The sequence below is a fragment of the Hippopotamus amphibius genome, chromosome 8, assembly GCF_030028045.1.
Source record: "Hippopotamus amphibius kiboko isolate mHipAmp2 chromosome 8, mHipAmp2.hap2, whole genome shotgun sequence".
Classification (NCBI taxonomy): domain Eukaryota; kingdom Metazoa; phylum Chordata; class Mammalia; order Artiodactyla; family Hippopotamidae; genus Hippopotamus; species Hippopotamus amphibius.
Genome location: NC_080193.1, coordinates 134049116 through 134068893, shown reverse-complemented (window position 1 = coordinate 134068893; position 19778 = coordinate 134049116). Strand labels below are relative to the sequence as shown.

Sequence of the window (19778 nt, the reverse complement as noted above, 5' to 3'; positions counted from 1 at the left end):
CCTTACAAGAGATAAGGGGTGTTTCTCATAGATATTCTCAAACTAGAGGGCCTCAGAGAAATTTAAGGGCAATTTGTCTCAGCCACATCAGCAGGACGCCAAGAGAGAGAAGGGTTAATCTCAAAAAGACCTGTGTTTATTGGCTTTTGTCTAATAGAGTAAATCTCATGAAATCCACAAAGGCCTACTTGGTTCTTGAGAAAATTTTATCAGAAACACTGCCAGATTAGACTGAAAGGGACAGAGAGGGAATGAATTGAAAGGAGGTTAATGGATGCCCCCAAATTCCATTGGCAGAAAGCAGGCTGATAAAACTATCCAGGCACCTGGCATTCCAAATTGCCACAAAGGAATCAGACCACCCGTCTAGGCTCAGGAAGAGCTCTGTTCACTCCCCACCACCTCACACATAGAATAATTGTGTCAGCTCCTAGTAAGACGTATTGACAGTAAGATTGTATATAGTCCCAAAGGGGTCGCTAAAGGTCCAAATAGACTGACCATTCCTTCATGTAATCACTTATTCAATAAGTATGTACCAAATGTCTTTAATGTGACATACATTACACCCAGTCCTTCATGCAATTATAAGAGGTCACTTCACTCAAACAGACATTACCCTTCCTCTGGTATTTATTATTTTAAAAAGGATGTGTTTGCCTGCTCTGCCACAAAGATAATATGCAATTCTTGGTTAGGTCAGTTAGAAGCTCTTACTAAGAATACAGAAGGATTTCTTTTAACTTCAAACTCTATAAGTAGACCAGAAGTGTTAATAGAGAAAAACTAAAAATACAAAGTGGAGTGAACTATACATGGAATTTACTGTTAGTCAAATTAAACCTGACTATATGCAGTAAACTAAATAGATACATACGCACGTATACACAGAACATCCAAATGTGCATATTTGTGTACACGCATACACAATTATGGTGTGACTTTCCTGCTCCTCTCAGTGGGTATTAATGAGGGTCTAAGCTTGGGGTGGTTAGGATAGTGCCTCTGCCTTCATTTATGCTTACGTCTTCTCTTATTTCCTGGTCCTGTATCATCCAGCCATGCTTTGGGCATCTCTCCTCATACTGGCCCATGCTGGTCTGATTACTCCCTAGTACGAATGTTCTTATGCTGGTAAAAGTTATTAGTTTTGCCACAATTGGTCAAAGTTCAGGCCTTAGAGTATAAACTTTTTGCCCTGACCGACTCCAAAAGGGTTCATCAACTCTCTTTCTATTAATTCCTTTCTTTTTATTAGGCTTTTGATTGCTATTGTATGCGTTTGTGCACCCCAGGAACTGCAGGATATGGAACTGTCCTCAGCAATTTCCTTCAAATGCCTGTGACTGATTGCCTTTCATTTTCAGTGAACGCTCTGCTGTTGCAGAGGGAGGGTGATAAAGATCTTGGAGATTTAGGTTGTGGGAAAAAGAGCCTTTAAAGTCAGATCCTTGCGTGGAAAACATCTCCTGGTAGAGAGGCCCCTCAGAGATGGCACCTCCTGGCCCAGCTACTCCATTTCTTCTGGGTCCTTTTCCCTCATACCGCTCCTTCTCAACCTTGTGTAGAGTAGAGGCATGGGCGGGGGTAGCCGAGGAAGAAAGAGGGAGAGAGAGAAGGATTGATTGATCCAACTGGATCCCACTTAGGCTAAAATGACTTAAGGTATACTATCAGTTTATGTGGTCTACCAACGGGGACCAACTGAATTGTGAACACAAACAAAAAACACTGTGGCAGCACTTAGTCATGCAGTGACGTTCAGATGATCTCAGATTGGCTTACAGGACTTTTTTACATTTTATTGAAATGGAGAATATGGAATATAAAAACTCTCGTAGACTCTTTGGACTCTCAAAACATGTCTTTGAACGTCTCTGAACCCCAGTTTGGCCTCTGCTCTAAAATCCCCCCACCCAGATCTCTCACTGCAAACATCTTCTTTGCAAAGGAACCACCTGCAACTAGAGCTGACGTAGCCGCATCAGGCTGAGGACCCATCTATTGAACCACCTCCCTCCTCGGTTTTGTGGTTCTCTCAATTACTAACTCCCAGAAATGTGATCTTGCAGTAAAACTTGGAGCAGGTGTTTTTCTTTTAATTATTGGTCTTTTATTTGGAAATCTGATGAAATACCCCAAATATTGGTACTATAAAACCTAGTAGGTAAATTAACTATCAGGATATTACAGTGGTCAAAAGGAAAAGATAGCTAATGTGTATTTTATGTAGAAAGAACTCCAAAATAAAATGGGGGTTCAGACTTTATCTTCTGAATATTTAACCAGTCCTCTGAATGATATTATATGAATAAAGAAATGAATGTGGTATGGGAGAAAAGAAAATAAATCAAGGATCGTATAATTTAAAAATATTCATGATGTTCCTTATTTTGTCATTAAAATTTAGAATGAACATTAACATAGCTTACTAACTGATTATGGCCTACTAATATGAGTCTAAGTGTAGAGGCGGCTCTCGGTATATGAGTCAATAGGTAACAGAAAAGTAGGATGATAATCTAAGAGGCTTACTTCTCTGGTTTCCATGTCATTCATTCATTCATTCATTCATTTATTAAATTTATTTATATGGCTGCATCAGGTCTTTGTTGCTGCACACGGGCTTTCTCTAGTTGCAGAGACCGGGGGCTACTCTTCGTTGTGGTGCACGGGCTTCTCAGTGCAGTGGCTTCTCTTGTTGGGGAGCACGGGCTCCAGGCATGCAGGCTTCAGTAGTTGCAGCACAGGCTCAGTAATTGTGGCACACGGGCTTAGTTGCTCCGCAGCATGTGGGATCTTCCCAGACCAGAGATCGAACCCATGTCCCCTGCAGTGGCAGGCAGATTCTTAACCACTTTGCCACCAGGGAAGCCCCTCCATGTCCTTTAAAAGTGAAGATTTCCACTAGAACTTATTTTTTAAACGTGGCAAAACTGATAATGGAATCTTCCTACTCTTTGTCAGGACACAATTTTAAGAAAAAGTCAGATGGAGGAAAAAAATACCCTAGATGATCAAGAGCCAGATGTATTTGTTTTTCTGTAAAAGATTTCCCAATAGTCAGTTTTAGAAGAAAAGTCTTAAAAATTAACTCCAGGTGTCAATTTTTGGCTGCATTTTCTGGCTAGGTCTTGATTATTCACGGTGATTTGATTTAATTAACAGACACCTATACAATGCTTGCTCTGTACAAGGCACTGTTCTGTGTTCATTTAATCTTCTTAATAACCCTAAGGGGTGGGTGCTAATATGATCTTCATTTTATAAATGAAGAAACAGAGACACATAGAGGGAACATAATTTCCCCAAAGTCACATAGCCATGAAAAGGTGCAGTTAGGATTTGAACCCAGGAGGTCTAACTCCATCGTTCATGATTTTAAACACTGTGCTGTGCTGCCCAGCCCCGTGACTGCTGTTTGCTATTAATTTTGTGGTTAATCAATTTTGAGAACACTTGGTTTCAAACTATTTGCTTTAGGGTAGTTTTCATGTCTTTGATCCTGTCCTAGTTTACTCAGAACTGTTAGATAGGAAATGGATAATTTGAAATCTCTTTAGTAGTCTGCCTACTAGGAGTATTTCTTTCATGTTTTACAGGTACACACAGTCTATCTTATTCTTATTAATATTCCCTCAGGATTTCTCTCCTTGGGTTAATGAACAACTATAGGTAAACATTTCACAAGAAACCAGGCCATTATAGTTTGATCATAAAGTGTCAAGTATAAGACATATGTTATGAACAGGTTGAAAAACCCAGCTTCATTGCCTCATTGGAGTTGATCTTTTGTTGACTGAAAAAAATATTAATGATTTTGATGTGACTTTTATTTTTAAGCTATTGCTATCTTATTTCACAAGAAGAGAATTTCCACAGGCTTCCAATATCGCATCTACCAACCTATCAGAATCTGTACCCACTTCCCACCTTCCCTGCTTTTACAATGTGTTATGTATCTGTGCTCTGGTCTATGGCCAGCCCCTTCATTTATGCACAGAACCCTATTCCCTCTCTCCTACTCAAAGTCATTCAAATCTCTCTCCCACCACCACTTCCCTCTTTTAGTCTAGATCTTTCCTATTAACCTACAAATATACCATTCTGACTCATATTTAAAAACTTACTCTCCCATGACTCCACACCCCGCTCCCTTAAAAAAATCATACCATCCTATAGCCTCTACACACTGTCTGCACTTCTTCCCACCCTCTGTCTCTTGAGCCATTTTGTCCTTTGATTCCAGCAAAGCTGTGCTTGTCAAGGTCATCAGTGATCTCCATGTTGCTAATTCCAGGGCTCAATTCTCACTTTACTTGAACTATTAAGATGGAAGTAATCACTGCCTCCTCTTTGGAAAACTTGATATTTAGCTCTAGGAAGCCAGTCTCTCTTTGTTCTTTTATTGGGTCATTGGGTTCTCCTTCTCAGTAAACTTGGATGGACCCTCCTCATCATTCTAACTCGAAGTCTTGGAGTTCCCTGAGGCCTCGGTGCTCTAATTATGTGTACTTCCTAGGGGATCTCAACCGATCCAGTATACTTCATATACCATTTATATGCTGACTCAAATTACCAATTAATATCTCTGGTCTAGATGTCTCTCTTGAATTGCAAACTCACACATCCCACTGCCTCAGATCTAATTTGCCTCGAATGTAATCTTGTTTTTCTCTCCAAACCTACTTTTCACCCCATATTCCTTTTCTCAACAAATCAAAACCTATTCTGCCAGTGCTCAAGCCAGAAGCCTTGATATTTTGACTCGTTTTCCCCCCTCACACCCTATTACCCACACCTTTACCTATTGTCATGAATAGAAGGTTCTACCTTTCAAATCAGAACTATTGTAAACCTCTTACTCTTCTAATTAATTTCTCTGCCTCCTCCTTTTCCATTCCCAACATCCCCCTCCATCCGTTTTCCACAGAGCAGGCAGAGTGATGCTTTTAAAAGTCACATCAGATTATGTCATGCCCTGCATTACGCTCAATATCTCTTGGATATCATATCCTGCCACTTCCCCTGTCACTGCTCTTGCCTCAGCCATCACAGCCTACTTCTTCCTCCTCGAACACCCTAGCATATGTCCCCTAGCCTTTTGCACTGGCTGTTCCCTCTGCCTGGAAGAGTTTTCTCCCAGAAGTCTGTGTACCTCACTCTCTCTCTCTCTATTCAGGGTCCTACTCAAATGTCATCTTATCAAAGAGAGCATCTGTCCTTGATTACCAAACTTAAAATAGCCTCCTCCTTTCCTGTCACTCTGTCCATTTACTCTACTTTTTTTTCTTGGCATTTATCATTCCTTTGACATCTACTTATTTATTTATTGACTGCCTTCTCTTTCTCTTCTAGGATGTAAGCCCTGTAAAAAGGGGGGATTTGTCCATTTTCTTCATTGTTTTATCTCCAGTGCCTGACATAAGGCACTCAATAAATATTGTTTGAATGAGTTAATTTAATGAATGAGCAGAATGCAACTGTATTTTGATGTTGAGATATAGAGGAAAATATGCCAAACTAGGAGGCCCTAACCAGTTAGGTGACCTTGGGCGAGATATGTAGGCTTGAAGGATTTTGCCTCCTCAATTGTAAAATGAGGTGTTTGAATTAAATGATTGCTGAAATCACCTCAGCTCTAAGAAGTCATGATTGAATGACTCTGAGGTTTGATTACTTTTCACTTTTCACTCTCCCTGATACTTCAGGCTTTGAAATGCAACATCCTCAGTATATATACTCCCTTCTTAATGAACAGTGAAAAGAGAGAAATTAAACAAGATTACAGACAAATTCATTTTCGCAGTATCAACATATGACACGATCATTATGTAATATTTCAATGCCCAGACTGAAAATAGGCCTTACTCCTAAAGAAGACATCACAGTTATTTTTAAATCCACCTGGCATTTCAATTAAGAGAGCGATAACTAATGTGTTTACCCCAGAACACTTTCCTGGCTCATCATGCTCTAAGGACCTACGACTGCATCACGGCGGAAAATAGCTATTGCCAATTTGAGTAGGCAGCTCTGCTATGGAAAAAATGCTCATATAGGTCACCAAAGTGAACATCACCTAAGAGATTCATGTTATTTATTTACGCATGTAGACATCAGCTACTTCCGAATAATTTATAAGAAAGGCGCTAATGTTATTGTGCTAGCTATCTACCCGTTGGGGCATATCCACACTCCATTCTGCGCTGTGTCCCAGGGAGCTGTCCTATAGAAGGCTCCCTTGCCCTCTGGCTTCTGGTTGGGTTCAGTCGAAGGGGAACACTAGAGATGAGGATGAGGGAGGAGAGTGAGGTTGGGAGAGCTGTTGCCCCAGCTCCCAGCCCTGCAGAGTTGTGTTGACCAGCCGTGTCCTCCACCAGAGGTGTCAGCCGCCTGCCAGGCGGCCCTCCCCACGCAGCCTTCTCTGGCTCTGCGTGAGGCAGCCTGGTTACTACCTTGTGATTGCCCTGCACTCCAACCTTCTTTGTCATTGTGCCCTTATTCCATGCTTCTGGATGTATCCTAATTTTGAGTGTGCCATCTGTTTCCTATTAGGAATCATTAAAATAGAAAATTAGCAAGAGAACAAGAGACAAAAAACTAAGAGGATGGGAATATACTTATGTCAGCAAACCCAGACTAAAAAGGGGTGCTGTAATTGAACATGGTTAAAGTTAAAAGGAAGCGTTTAGCTCTTATTTGCTAATAATAGACAACATCTAGTGCATCAGGAGCTGGCAGAGGGAGGGAGGCAAACCACCCAGAAGAAAGAATTTTCAGTAGAAGTTTTACTGAGTCTAAACCAACCCTCATATGATATTGTGTTAACCTTTCTAAGGCCTATGGCATAAAATTAAATCATAGTTCTGTGAAATCTTTCTATAGAAAGTGAAAGTGATGCTGCATGCAAGGTGATAAAAAGTGAACATGTTATATACAAAAATATACGGTATTTTTGTCATCTAATTTGATATGGGAATAGAGTTTCGAAACTTCCAGAATGAATAACAGTCATGTCCTTTAAATAGTCCTTCTAAATTTTGATTTTTTTTTTCTTGGCTGGACTTTTAAAACATCCTTTTGTAATTATAAAGTCTTTTATGTCCATTGTAAATAGTTTGGAAAATACAATCAAGCACACAAAATACAATAAAAATCACCCCAAATCCTAAACCAGTGGCAAAAGATTAATAACAATGTTCTTATATTCTTTTTTCTATATACACAAGGATTTTAATTTAACTAGATAATACTGCATATATTATTTTTAACTTGATTTTTTCCCATCCATCAATATAGCTTGTATATTTTCCCCTCTATTCCTAACACATAATTTTTAGTGTTTGCATAGTGTTTCATTATGTGAATTATTGCATTTAACCAATTTCTTATTTGGGGGTGTTATATTATTTCCATTTTTTTAATTTACCCTTTTAAGGCTATAATGAGCATACCTGTATATAAATCTTTGCATAAGTGCCTGCTTATTAACTCTTAAACTTTATTTCTTAATTCTGCAGGCTTTTGCTAGTTATTTCCCTATTTATTTTTCAGAAAGAGTATGACAATTTACCCTCTTACTAGTAGTAGGTGTGCTTGCTTATCAGATTAGAGATTAATGGCAAAAAATTTCAAGTTTAGGACACTGAAAGTAAGTAGCTAAAATACAAATAGTCTGAATTGTGGCCTGAAAGGAGGTCCATTAAATTCAAATAACCAGGCAGGACGGTAGAAAAACTGACTTTCTATTTTTGCTTTTATTTTTTATTTACTAATTTTTTGGCTGTATTGTGTCTTTGTTGCTGTGTTCGGGCTTTCTCTAGTTGTGGCGAGTGGGGGCTACTCTTCATTGTGTTGCACAGGCTTCTCATTGCAGTGGCTTCTCTTGTTGCAGCGCACAGGCTCTAGGCGCACAGGCTTCAGTAGTTGCAGCACTTGGGCTCAGTAGGTGCGGCATGTGGATCCTTGAGCACGTGGACTTCAGTAATTGAGGCACATGGGTTCTAGGGTGCACAGGCTTCAGTAGTTGTAGTGCTCAGGCTTAGTTTCTCAACAGCATGTGGGATCTTCCCAGACCAGAGATCGAACCCAGGATCGAACCTGTGTCCCTTGCATTGGGAGGCGGTTTCTTAACCACTGCACCACCAGGGAAGTCCTGACTTTCTATTTTTAAAATCAAAGAACTAACTTTGATTTCTTACCCATGTACAAAGTTTTTCCATCTTTGCCTAAAGAATGCGCTGCAAAATAATTCTTTTGGAGCCAAATATTTTGTTCAGAAGCTTCAGCACATCCCGGATTGAAGCTCACAGAGATCTCTACCATGAAGTATAGAAGAGATAGCGTTGGCTGAAAGGTTCTAAGGATGGGAGTGACCGAGTGTCCATCTTTAGCACAAAAAGTCTTGAATCTGGCTTCCATGGATAATTTGACTTAGAGAAGTACCATGCCCCTGTGCTCTTCTGGGATTCAACATACCTTTATACCCCACATGATGAAATGAATTGGTTCATGATGTCCATGGTCTGTTGTTATTGTCTATGGATGCTTTATTAATAGTTTTGAATTTATATGAATTGATATAAGAAAAGTAATGTGTACAATGTTGCTTTTCCATATTGTTTTCTGCTGGAATAGTTTATCTTATACCTCTCACCTGTGAGGTACAATATACTGGATACAAATAAATACTACAGTATAAGGCATGTTCCTTATCTTTCAGAAGTTCACACAAATGTGTGAAAATTTTACATGGCAAAATATAGATGATTGTCAAATTGATTGCATAGAAATGAGTCAGACTTTGGTTGGTGATGATTTCATGTGATACAGGCTCATCTACATGAAACAAATGGGAAATAGTTAAAGTAAAATATATACTTTTTTTTTATTATGAGGTCCTGTTGTGTTTTCATGTGTAGCAACAATACTTTTTTTGTAGGGATGCATATTCCAGGCCAAAAGTAGAAAAGATATGAGATGCAAGGAATTAGCTAAGTAAATGAGAATCTAGAAAAATGGAATAAAAATTGCTTTACCTCAATGGTTTATGAGGAATGGAACTGGATATTCTGCACTTCATATTTCATATATTTTGTATATCTGGTTAAGAATTATGGCCTACTCCTGAATAAGTTATTAGAGCCTTTGGAATAATGACCTGGGAGCAAGGTACAGAAATTTGCTTGTTGGAAGATTCAACATCACATAGATTCCTTGAGACCAAACTGTCTTCCTACTATAATGCTTTAGTCCTAACTTTCTGGTTTCTATGTGTAAACAAGAAATTCTTATTCCATGCAATTATAATTCTTGGACAGAGGAATGAAAAAAATATTATTGAATGGTTATGTAATATTAGTCCAAGTTTTTTAAAATTAAACTCTGATATACTCTTAATACCATAAATGTCATGTTTACTGGTGGAGTTTTTAATAGGAAACAAGTGTTTAGAAAATTGTAAAAATAAGGTGGGATCTAAAAATGATCTTAAAACCTCTGAAAAGATAGCACAGCATTACTTTGGCTCATAAATCTATACAGAGAGTAGTTTCTTCAGTTTGTTTATACTTTTATTGGCTTAACTCTACCAACATGAACAAAATGTGGGACTATGAAAGAGGACTATCCAATACCAATCAGAGATAACAAGAGGAGATGGGGGATAATGAGGGCCCATTTTGGTTTTCAGAAAAGCAAGCTTTTTCTAGAAACCTCATCTGCAAGTCTAGAAGAGACAAGCTTTAAATTCAACTCTTATGCTGTGTACTAACTTTCTGGTTCCCCTATCATTGGCAAGTTTATAAGGATCACTCAGAAAGTCTAAAAAGTAGTGTGTTTAAAATCTGTGTCTCAACAAATCTCCCAAAGGGCTAGTTAAGTACTCAACCTTAACTTCAGTTTGAAGCTTGCAAAACCAATATTTCATGACGCACACTTCCTGCTCTTATTAATTGACAGAAAGTGATTGGAACTGTCCTTAGGGAAGTGCTTAGTTCAGACTTTACTATCCTGCACATAAAACTGCTGGCCTGGTTCCCATCCATAACATTGTTATTCTCAGACCAGAGACCAGAAAATGCTTCCACTCACCTAATGATGATCACTTAAGCCCTATTATGTGTCAGTTACAACACAACATACTAGGGATACTCAAAGATGAATGATACAGATCAATATGGAAAGTGCTATGCTAAGGATACATAAATAGTACCCTAGAAAGTACACCTAGCTATGTCTGGAGGAGAGGAAGAAAGAGGAAGGCTGAGAAAACAGTGCTGCAATTGAGTCTTAAGTGATGGACAGGGATTTAGCCGGCAACAAGGCAGGGAAGAGCATGCCAGGCATGTAGTAATTGCCCAAATATATCAGTATCAATCCAGTGGCAGATCCTTCTGGAAAAGAATCAAGGAATGCAAGGCAGAACAAAAAAGGGAGGGTCATAAATCTTAATGAAAGATCACTGGTGTGCCAAGGATTGCGCTAACAATTTCCCTAGAGGATTCAGAGGAAGATTCAAGGAGATGGCGTTTGTTCTGGTCTCAATGGTAGAGTAAAATTGACAGGTGGAGGAGGAAAATGAAGTTATGCTGGTTAAGGAAACTGCAAAAGGCAGATAAACATGAAAGTGCATGACCACCTTTTCTCTTCTATTTATGTTCTCACTCTACGGATCTTGTCCAGTCCTGTGGCATCAAATACTATTTTAAGTGGATATCTCTTTAATTTAGACCAGCCCTGAATTCTCCATTGAGCCACCCATCTGTACCTCCAGATGATTATTTGGAATCTCTACTTAAATGTCTTACGATCATATCAATCTTTTAATGTTAATACTGAGCTCCTGACTTTCTTTTCCAAACCTGTTATTCTTCTGCTTTCCCATCTCAGCTATTGGTACCATCATCCAACCAGTTGCCCTAGCATAAAACCTAGCAGTTATCCTTGATTCCTTTTACCTTCAACCACCATATCTAATCCTTAAATGGGCACTCTGACTCCCCTCAAAAGTGCATCTCGGATCTGAATACTTAATTTCCTGAATCCCAGCGATCACTTTTGCCTTATTCTGTTTGGTCTCTTGTTTCTCCTTTGCTCCTCTACTATCCATTCTTCACTCAATAGCCCAAGCTATCTTTTAAAAATTTAAGTCACGTCATATCACTCTTTGCTTTAAACGCCTCAGTATCTTTTTTTGTTTGTTTCTAGAACTAAATCTTTGTCTAATCATCCAGTCCCCATCTAGCCTGCCAAACTCAGCTCCAGTCTTAACTCACACCACATGCTCCAGCTGCACTGGTTTCTTCCGAATTCTGCACATGTGCAAGGTTGTTCCTACTCAGTACTATCGCACCTAAAGCTCACATCTCCTGCAGTGATCTCCCTCATCTCTTTCCGTGGTTGTCTCACTGTCATCGTTCAAATTTTAATCCAAATGTCATTTAAAAATATGCCTTCTAATAGTTCTACACAGATTTTTCTAAATCATCACCATACTTATTTCCTTCTTAGAATTTAACATGTAATATTCTTTTCATTCATTTACTCATTTATTACAAACTCCCAGCTCCATAAGCTCCATAAACTCCCAGCTCCATAAGGCAAAGGCCTTATTTCTCTTTAAGCACCATATCCCAAGTGCATAGCACAGTATCTGGCTTAAAGCAGATGCTCAAAAAGTATTTTTTGAATGAATGAATGCCAAAGTTAGTAGTTTCTTAAGACTATAAATAAGGGTTGGTAGAATCAAATACAGAGACATTACGTAAAATAAGGATTGAATGTGGTTTGATCATTGGGAAGTCACTGGTGAGAGTAGTGGATTGGAGTGGAGGCAGAGGTAGGAACATCGTGGATGAAGACTACAATAAGAGATATGAAATTGGAGAAGAGTAAGTATTATTGACTGACAGGGAACAATGAAGGGTGTGGTGCTACAGTCTTGGGGCCCTAAAGAAAGTCCTTTACAATTTTTATTAATGGGCGAGATTTATGTAGATTTTCATGTGAGGAGAAGGGAGCAGCAAAGACCAAGAGGTTGAAGTTACAGGGGAAAGAAGGGTAGGTGATGGAGTAAGGTTATGGAGATGGAACTGGGGACTAGGATCTGGAGCCCAGGTGAGGGTTATCTTGGAAAGAAGGAAGGACACCACTTCCTCTGAGGAGCAGGACATCAAGGAAGGAATCTTTTAGTGTCCGCGTTCCCTTGGATAAAAGTGAAGACGTAGAGGCTGGTATGGAGTTTAATATAGTGAATAGGTTTTGAAATACCACCGTGCGCATTTGAGAGGCACTAGCCAGAAATTCATAAAAGGAGTGCTGATTGTCAATGAAGATTCAGCTGAAACCACCAGTTTGGTACAAGTTTCTACAGTTGTGTAATTCTTTCATCAATCACATAGTTATTAGGTATATTCTGTGTTCTAGACACTTTAGTTGCTGTTGGAAGTCCCAGGATAATAAATCACAGTTTCTGCAGTCTAGTGGGAGAGAGGAACAAGTATACTAATTAGCAAAGCCTTGTGGTGAGTGCTACGCTCTAGGAATAAAACTATACAACCGGAACACGGAGGGTGATGGGGAAGGGATCGTAGGTTCCCGTCATAAGATCGATGGCTATGAATGAAGCTTTCAGAATTGGAGCCGTTTGCCATGATAGTAGAATCCTGGAGGAGGAGGTGGCTCACTGGAATGGAGGAAGTTATGGGACTCTGAGTTAGCAGGTCAGAGGGGCTTCAGACTGAAATTGCCTAGGAATGTAGAAGGAGTTGTTCTGGACAACGTGTCCTGTGTGGCTGTGAATCTGAATTCTCAATGAATGTTTGAGATTGGAAGTCCACACATGACAGTGATAAGGACAGATAGAGGGTGATATAGCCAGATGATGTAAACATCCAAGGAAGAAGGCATGTACATGAGAGGGACAGTATCATGGTCTCAAAGTAGCCGTTAACAAGGAGGAAAATGCCTGAACCTTTCCCCAGCCTGCTGGTACATGGGGCATCAGAAAAAAGCATCCTTCACTCAGGAGAATTTCAGTCAAAACCATGAAGAGAGTGAAGGAAGGAGAGAGAGAGAGACTGATTCTCTCGCTACAGCAATGGCTGAAGATAACCAGAGTCAAGGATGGAAATATTTGGTCCTGAGATGCCAAAAAGCCTCAGGTGTGGCATACTTCTAGGGCCTGCACAGGACACTGCACCAGATGGTGTCAGTGATCTGAGGATACCAGCAACCTGGGATTGGTCTGATTGTTGTCAAGGGATTGTCAGCAGAAGAACCACTGACTTCCCTCCAAGGTCAGTGCTGGGAGTAACCAACATTATTGGTCTGTCAGAACCCAGAGAAAAATGCCCTTTAATCCAATATCTGTTCTACTGAAGTATCTTTTTTTAAAATTTCTGATTATGAAAGAAATATATGTTCATTGCACAAAGTAAGGTAACACAGAAAAGTACAAAGAATAACATAAAGATCACTTATAAACCCAGAGGGAGATAATATACTGGTTGTTAACATTTCCATATCTGGCTCTAATAGAATGCCTTGGCATTTATCAGCCAGGACTCTGAAATATCAGTCAGTGTTTCTTTTTTCGCCCTTTCCTACCCTCTCTTTCACTTTCCGTCTTTGGTGCTGCTACCTTTCTAGCTTCATCTCTGATCTCGCTAAATTCAGATCTCAGTGGTCTCTGGAGTAGAATCACTTTGCCTTGAAGCCACCCAGTTACTCATTATGCATTGAGTGGATGCCGCTGTATGGCCTCTGGTGTCACAGGCCCTGCTGCAAAGTTGCTATGGCTGTGGCCGTGGTACTTGAGATGCCTCTTTTGGTTCTCCCAGGAGTCAGAGACCATGTTGCTGGGCAAGTCTGGAAACCACTTAGCTTTTCATATTCATTTCTCAAAAGAGAAAATGCTAACCCAGTCACTCACTACCATTCACCGTTGAGGTATTAATTTTTATCAGCAAGATCCAGTCTCTTGACCCAGACACGACATGGCCGGTCAGAGTAGTTGAATGGTCCCCTGCCAGTTAAATATGAGCTTTAATTGCCCCATCACTAGGGGAACCCTGAATAATGGTTTCAGCCGCCTGAAAATAGCTTATGTGTGCTTCAGGTTTTCTCATTCTGCATCCATTCCCAGAAAAAGGAAGTAAAACATGCCTAGTGAGAACAATGTTTTCACCTTTTTGAGCTTGTTAATTTGTCCTTCATGTTACCACATAAGTCAGAACTACTACTCATCACAGCCCTGCTAATTTTTTCTTTTCCTCCTTCCTCCCACCTATCTCCTGCCACTTCCCCATAAGCATAAAGCTTTCAACATCCTGCTGTCCATTAGCGTAAATAAACTCGTGCTTTTAAAGTAAAAATAGGTTTAATGCTATTTGTTAAAGACTACATTACCATAAGAGGATAAAAATATTCTTGCGTAACAGGTAGATCATATACTTTAGAGACAATAACATGCTTTTATTGTGGCTCCCTGAAAGTCGATTATTTTAGCCATAGGTTAAAACCTTAGGTCTCAGCACAGGCTACATTTCCACTTCAGAAACTGTTAAACCATGCAGCTTCTCAGGACATGTATTTTCGTGTTCTAACTAATTTTTTCTGTTGCCAACACACTGTAGGCAGATCTAAGAGACAAAATAGATGAAGGGTCATTTAAACTCAATCTCTGCTGTGTGAACCAATGGATAATGTTGTTATAACTTTATTCCTTGTTTTTAGCATATCTGCTGTTAATTTAAATTTTATGTGATATTTATACAATAGATAAGAAAATACTGGGCTAAAAAAGAACAGAAATGGCAAGAAATGGAAATGAGAGATCTTCGGCGTCTAGAAGAACTGAAGAAATTAATGGCTGAACAGTCAGTAAAAGACAGAGAAAGGTAAAAGAAAAAAATTACCATTGCGTGGTAGTGGAATTCTCCTGTAATGTGTTAGGTGAATGGAGTCTTTGTAATGTGTTAAGGTAAATAATATCAAAGGTAGCATTTTTCTATACTTAATGTGTCCTTACAATATTTGTATTCATAAATGGATACAGTGATACTTATAATGTATTTTAAACTCTCATATTCATACATGAATCTCTAGTGTTCCATTTTGTTCCTTAGCTTCCTAGTTAAAATCCTCACAGAGGATTTCATAGTATTTGATTGCCCACTGTGTGCGTGAAATAACACTGGCTGCTGCTGTGACTTAATATTTTGACCCAGAAGGAGGAAACCATTATTCAGATGAAAAGTCATTTATATGACTGAGGCTGAGGAAGACAATACACAATTATACTGTGCTGTGCGGTATTCATTCTAGTATACTTAAGATGTATCCAACAATACAGGAAAAACCTGAGTTCTCTAGAATAATGTAATTCTAGACCTGGAAAGGACATTTGAAACCAACTAACCCAGTTTCCTCATTTATGAATGAGTGTGCTGGAAAATTAAAATGATTTTCCCCAAGGTTACTATATCAGTCAGGATCAGTGAGGAGACAGAGACAATGTGGTAATCTGAATAGGGCAAGTTTAATATAAAGAATTATTCATTCTAACCAAAAAAATCTCTGTTATATAAAGGGATAAAGAACTTTAAAGAATGCCCCAGGGCTGAAGGAGGGTTCTCCTGGAAGAAACAAATTTGGAAGTGGGGCCCCCTCTCCATGGTTGGGACTCAGACCTCACTGTAGAAGATGTGGTTGTGGCCTGCTTCATGGTGGGGAAGTTTCTGGATGGGCTCATCCAGAACTTGTTCCCAGTCACTGGGCAAGCAGGAACACACCCTACCTGGGTGCAGGAGGCCAAAGCTGAAGGCAAGCATTGTGATGCTTATGCCTGCAAGACTCAGTGGGAATCTGACCATGGGAGTGCCTCTGAAATTTGATGGGAAACTGGCCACAGGGTGCAATTGAACTCCACAAGCACCAATCGATGTCCCCCACACATGCTGCTGGCCGCCACGAAGCGGGAGTAAGAAGGAGTAAACACTGGAACTAGGAAGGAGAGCCCCTTTCTTCAGCATCCCTTTTCTGACATGGCTAAGCATTGTGCCAGCTGCAGAAAAGAAATAGTTACAGAGTCCATCTCTATTTTCATAAAGCAGACAATGAAGCGTGGATTTGGAGCTGAGACACAATAAATTGGTAACTGGCATAGTTATCTAGTTCAGCAAGCTCCTGAGTAGATTTTCACAAAAGATAAATTAAAAATAGGTCTTTCATTTGATAACATAAATCACAATAAGTTTTCTTTACAGTTAGTCAATGTAAAAAAATTGCCCAGAACTCTTTAAACTTTCTGCTCAGTTTCCACTGTGAACCTAAAACTGTTCTGAAAAATGTAGCCTACTAAACTAATAAAAATTGCACTTTAGGCTTATCGTAACTTAGGATGACATAACCATTTTACACAACAAGGATCACTTATGTCTAGGAAATTTCCTTTGTGACCGGTGAGAATTATGTCAAACTCCAGTGACCAAGCTTGCAGAGTGAATATGGAGTTTCCACACAGATGCCATGCAATTCCTAACAATTTTCTGGATAAAATTCACATAATTTTCCAGGTATCTCAGGATTTATAATTGAGTTGAATCTATTATGAGGAAAACCAAGACTATAGCAAACCTAGGGCTCAAGGCTAAGAGATGAAATAACCAATGAGAAATCAGTTAAACAAACAAGCACAAACCAAGATATCAAAGGATACCGGAAGGCAGGCCAGGCCATGGGTCAGAGACAGAAACAAGCAGCTAAATACTAAAGGCAAGGCAAATACAAAAGGCTGGTTAGATAGTCTGAAACTATGCTGGGGAAACAAAAGAGCCACAACAATTAAAGGGGGTGGGTAAAAAAGAACAGATGTGAAGTCCCAGCATCTAGGAGACATGCTTCTAGTAAAATCTGCCTTCATAGCCAGGGAGTTTCTTTGATTACAGAGCCATTTCAGCCTTGTGCTTCTTGTCCCAATAATTATCAAGGTTAGCTGACTCAGAACTCCAGTTGACAAGAAGAAAAGGAAAATCAGATTGGCCGGCATCACGTAACAGGCAAAAAAAAATATGCATATTGTAACATAGTGAAACCAGGGACTTCCCTGGTGGTTCAGTGACTAGGGCTTCACACTCCCAATGCAAGGGGCCCAGGTTCGATCCCTGGTTGGGGAACTAGATCCCACATGCCGCAACTGGGAGTTCACATGCCGCAACTAAAGATTCTGCATGCTGCAACTGAGACTCGGTGCAGCCAAATAAATGAATATTTAAATATTAATAATAATAATAACGTAGTGAAACGAGTACCAAGGACAAGGAGCCAGGAGACCAGGGTTTTGTTTATTTATTTTTGGCCACACCACACTGGCATGTGGAACTTCCCTGACCAGGGATCGAACCAGCACCCTTGCAGGGGAAGCACAGAGTGTTAACCACTGGACCACCAGGGAAATCCCTGAAACCAGGGTTTTAGTATTAAATCTTCCTTGAATGATGTATGGCCTGGGAAAAGTGATTCATTTAACCTCTACGAGGCTCTACTTTGTCCTTTGTAAAATTGAACTGGATAACTTTTAGGGCTAAGTGAGCTATCAACTTTTAAGGGTTTATGATCTGTGTATTCGACTCATGTAAAATGTTGTAGATTCAGATAATTATGAATCCAACCCTTGCAGGTCAGTGGTAAATCAATGAGGTAGGCCATTAAAATATCCAGATAACATATCAGAAAATAATTCTCAGAAAATTTTGGATGATGTAGATAAAAAGACAGTCCTCATTTTGTGATTTAGAGAGATGGAATTTAACATGTAAAAACAATGCTGATAGCTTTTGCTTCTGACAAGAACCAGAAGTTGTGTTTTTTTATAACCATTCTGATGCTAAGAAATGTGGTTGCTTGGTTAAAACATTTTTCTCTGCTACTGAAGTACAGTTCACAAATCTCATGTTTGATATTTTAACTGTAGGCACATTTTTCTCATGTCCAAATAAGAAGGCTTGAAGCAATTTCCAAATCTGTTAAAAACACACACACACATAGCCTTGAGGGTTTGGAAAGATCTGCTGTTTATTTCCTTTTTCTATTTTCTAATTCTAAGATTAAGTGTCTTGAAAACAATGTTCGTCACTTAGCACATATATTAGGTTGAATCATAAGAAAATTCCATTTTTGTGGGTCAACAAATGGTTAAGTATTAGCACTTTCATGCAGTTCAACCTAATAAAGAGATATAGCAATTCATTTTATTTATTAATTACATTTCCCATCTCAATCTATTACAAGCTATCTTTTTCCCTCTTCACTCTTTTAAAATTGTTTTTGCCAAAGTTTCCACGAACCTCCTAATGCCCTATTTTCATTGCTCAACATACCAAAGAGGTTGAGAGGGAAGGCTCTAGAATCAGGTTGTGAACATTAGAATCCTGGCTCTATCCTTTATAGCTGTGTGACCTTTGGGTAAGTTATTCCACTTTTCTGCACTTCAGTTTCTTTATCTGTACAATGAAGACATAAACAGTATCTACTTCATAGTATTATTGAAAGGAGTAAGTGAACTATTAAATGGAACACACTGACGGTGGGAACAGAGTGAATATTCGTTAAATATAATGATTACTATCAACTGACTTTTTTAAAACATGAGACACTGTCTAACATAATTTGTTCTCAAAATATTTAAGCATTTAAAATATTTTAAATAAAAATGTAAGGATGAGGACAGTCATAAAAAAAATAAAATGTTTGGAATCCCCTGGTGGCCCAGGGGTTAGGATTTGGCACTTTCACTGCTGTGGCCCAGGTTCAATCTCTGGTCGGAGAACTAAGATCTCACAAGCCATGCAGTGTAGCTAAATAAATAAATAGTAAATAATAAAAAATAAAATGTTATGGTTAAAGAAAAAGTGCCCCTTGATCACTACCCTCATGCAATCTCTCCTCTAGAAGTTCTCTCTGTTATCAGTAGTTTGGTACATGTACATACAAACTATCTCTATATAACTACATAAAGAATGACTTTAAGAGCAATAACAAAGACCCAATGCATTGTACAATATAATACCATTGTATTAGCTCCAGCCACCATAACACAACACTAGACTGGTGGTTTAAACAACAGAGATTTATTTTCTCATAGTTCTGGAGGCTAGAAGTCCCAAGATCAAGATACCAGAGTAGTCGGTTTCTGGTAAGAACTCTCTTCCTGGCTTATAACCAGCTGCCTTCTTGCTTTATACCTAGAAGGTGGGAAAAGAGAGACAGGAAGCTCTCTGATGTCTCTTCTTATAGGGCACTAATCCCATAATGAGGGCCCCACCCTCATTATCTCATCTAAACCTAATTATTTTCCAAAGGACTCATCTCCAAATACCACTGCATTGTGGTTTAGGACTTCAGCATATGAAATTTGGAGGAACACAATTTATAGCAACCATTTGTGTGAAAAAAAAAGAACAACCCATTTATGTTTGTACAAATTACATGTTTATTATTAACTATTATTTATTGGTTGTTGCTAGCATATCAGGCTTTTGTGTCAATTAGAAAAGATGCCCCTTTCCAGTGGCAAAGTACATAGATCCTGTACAGGAAGTGGACAAATTAGGAAAAGACAAGACTCCCCTTCTGAACCATGGCACACAGCTTGACAAGCAGAGGCAAAGCTAGACATCATACCCCATTTTTACTCCTGGTTAAGCATCACTTATGCAAAGCACAAACTTCAAAATGGGTATCCCTGCAAATAGACCTACCTAATTCTTTAAAAA

At 39.1% G+C, this 19778-nt stretch overlaps 1 protein-coding gene across 1 annotated transcript in view; it reads left to right on the top strand.

Annotated features, from left to right (window-relative positions):
• Positions 1 to 19778, top strand: part of CCDC148 (coiled-coil domain containing 148) — a 120489-nt gene that overhangs the window by 23313 nt on the left and 77398 nt on the right. The window contains exon 3 of the mRNA XM_057746516.1: positions 14785 to 14903. Coding sequence (XP_057602499.1) covers positions 14785 to 14903 — 119 coding nt within the window. The remainder of the gene's footprint in view (positions 1 to 14784; positions 14904 to 19778) is intronic.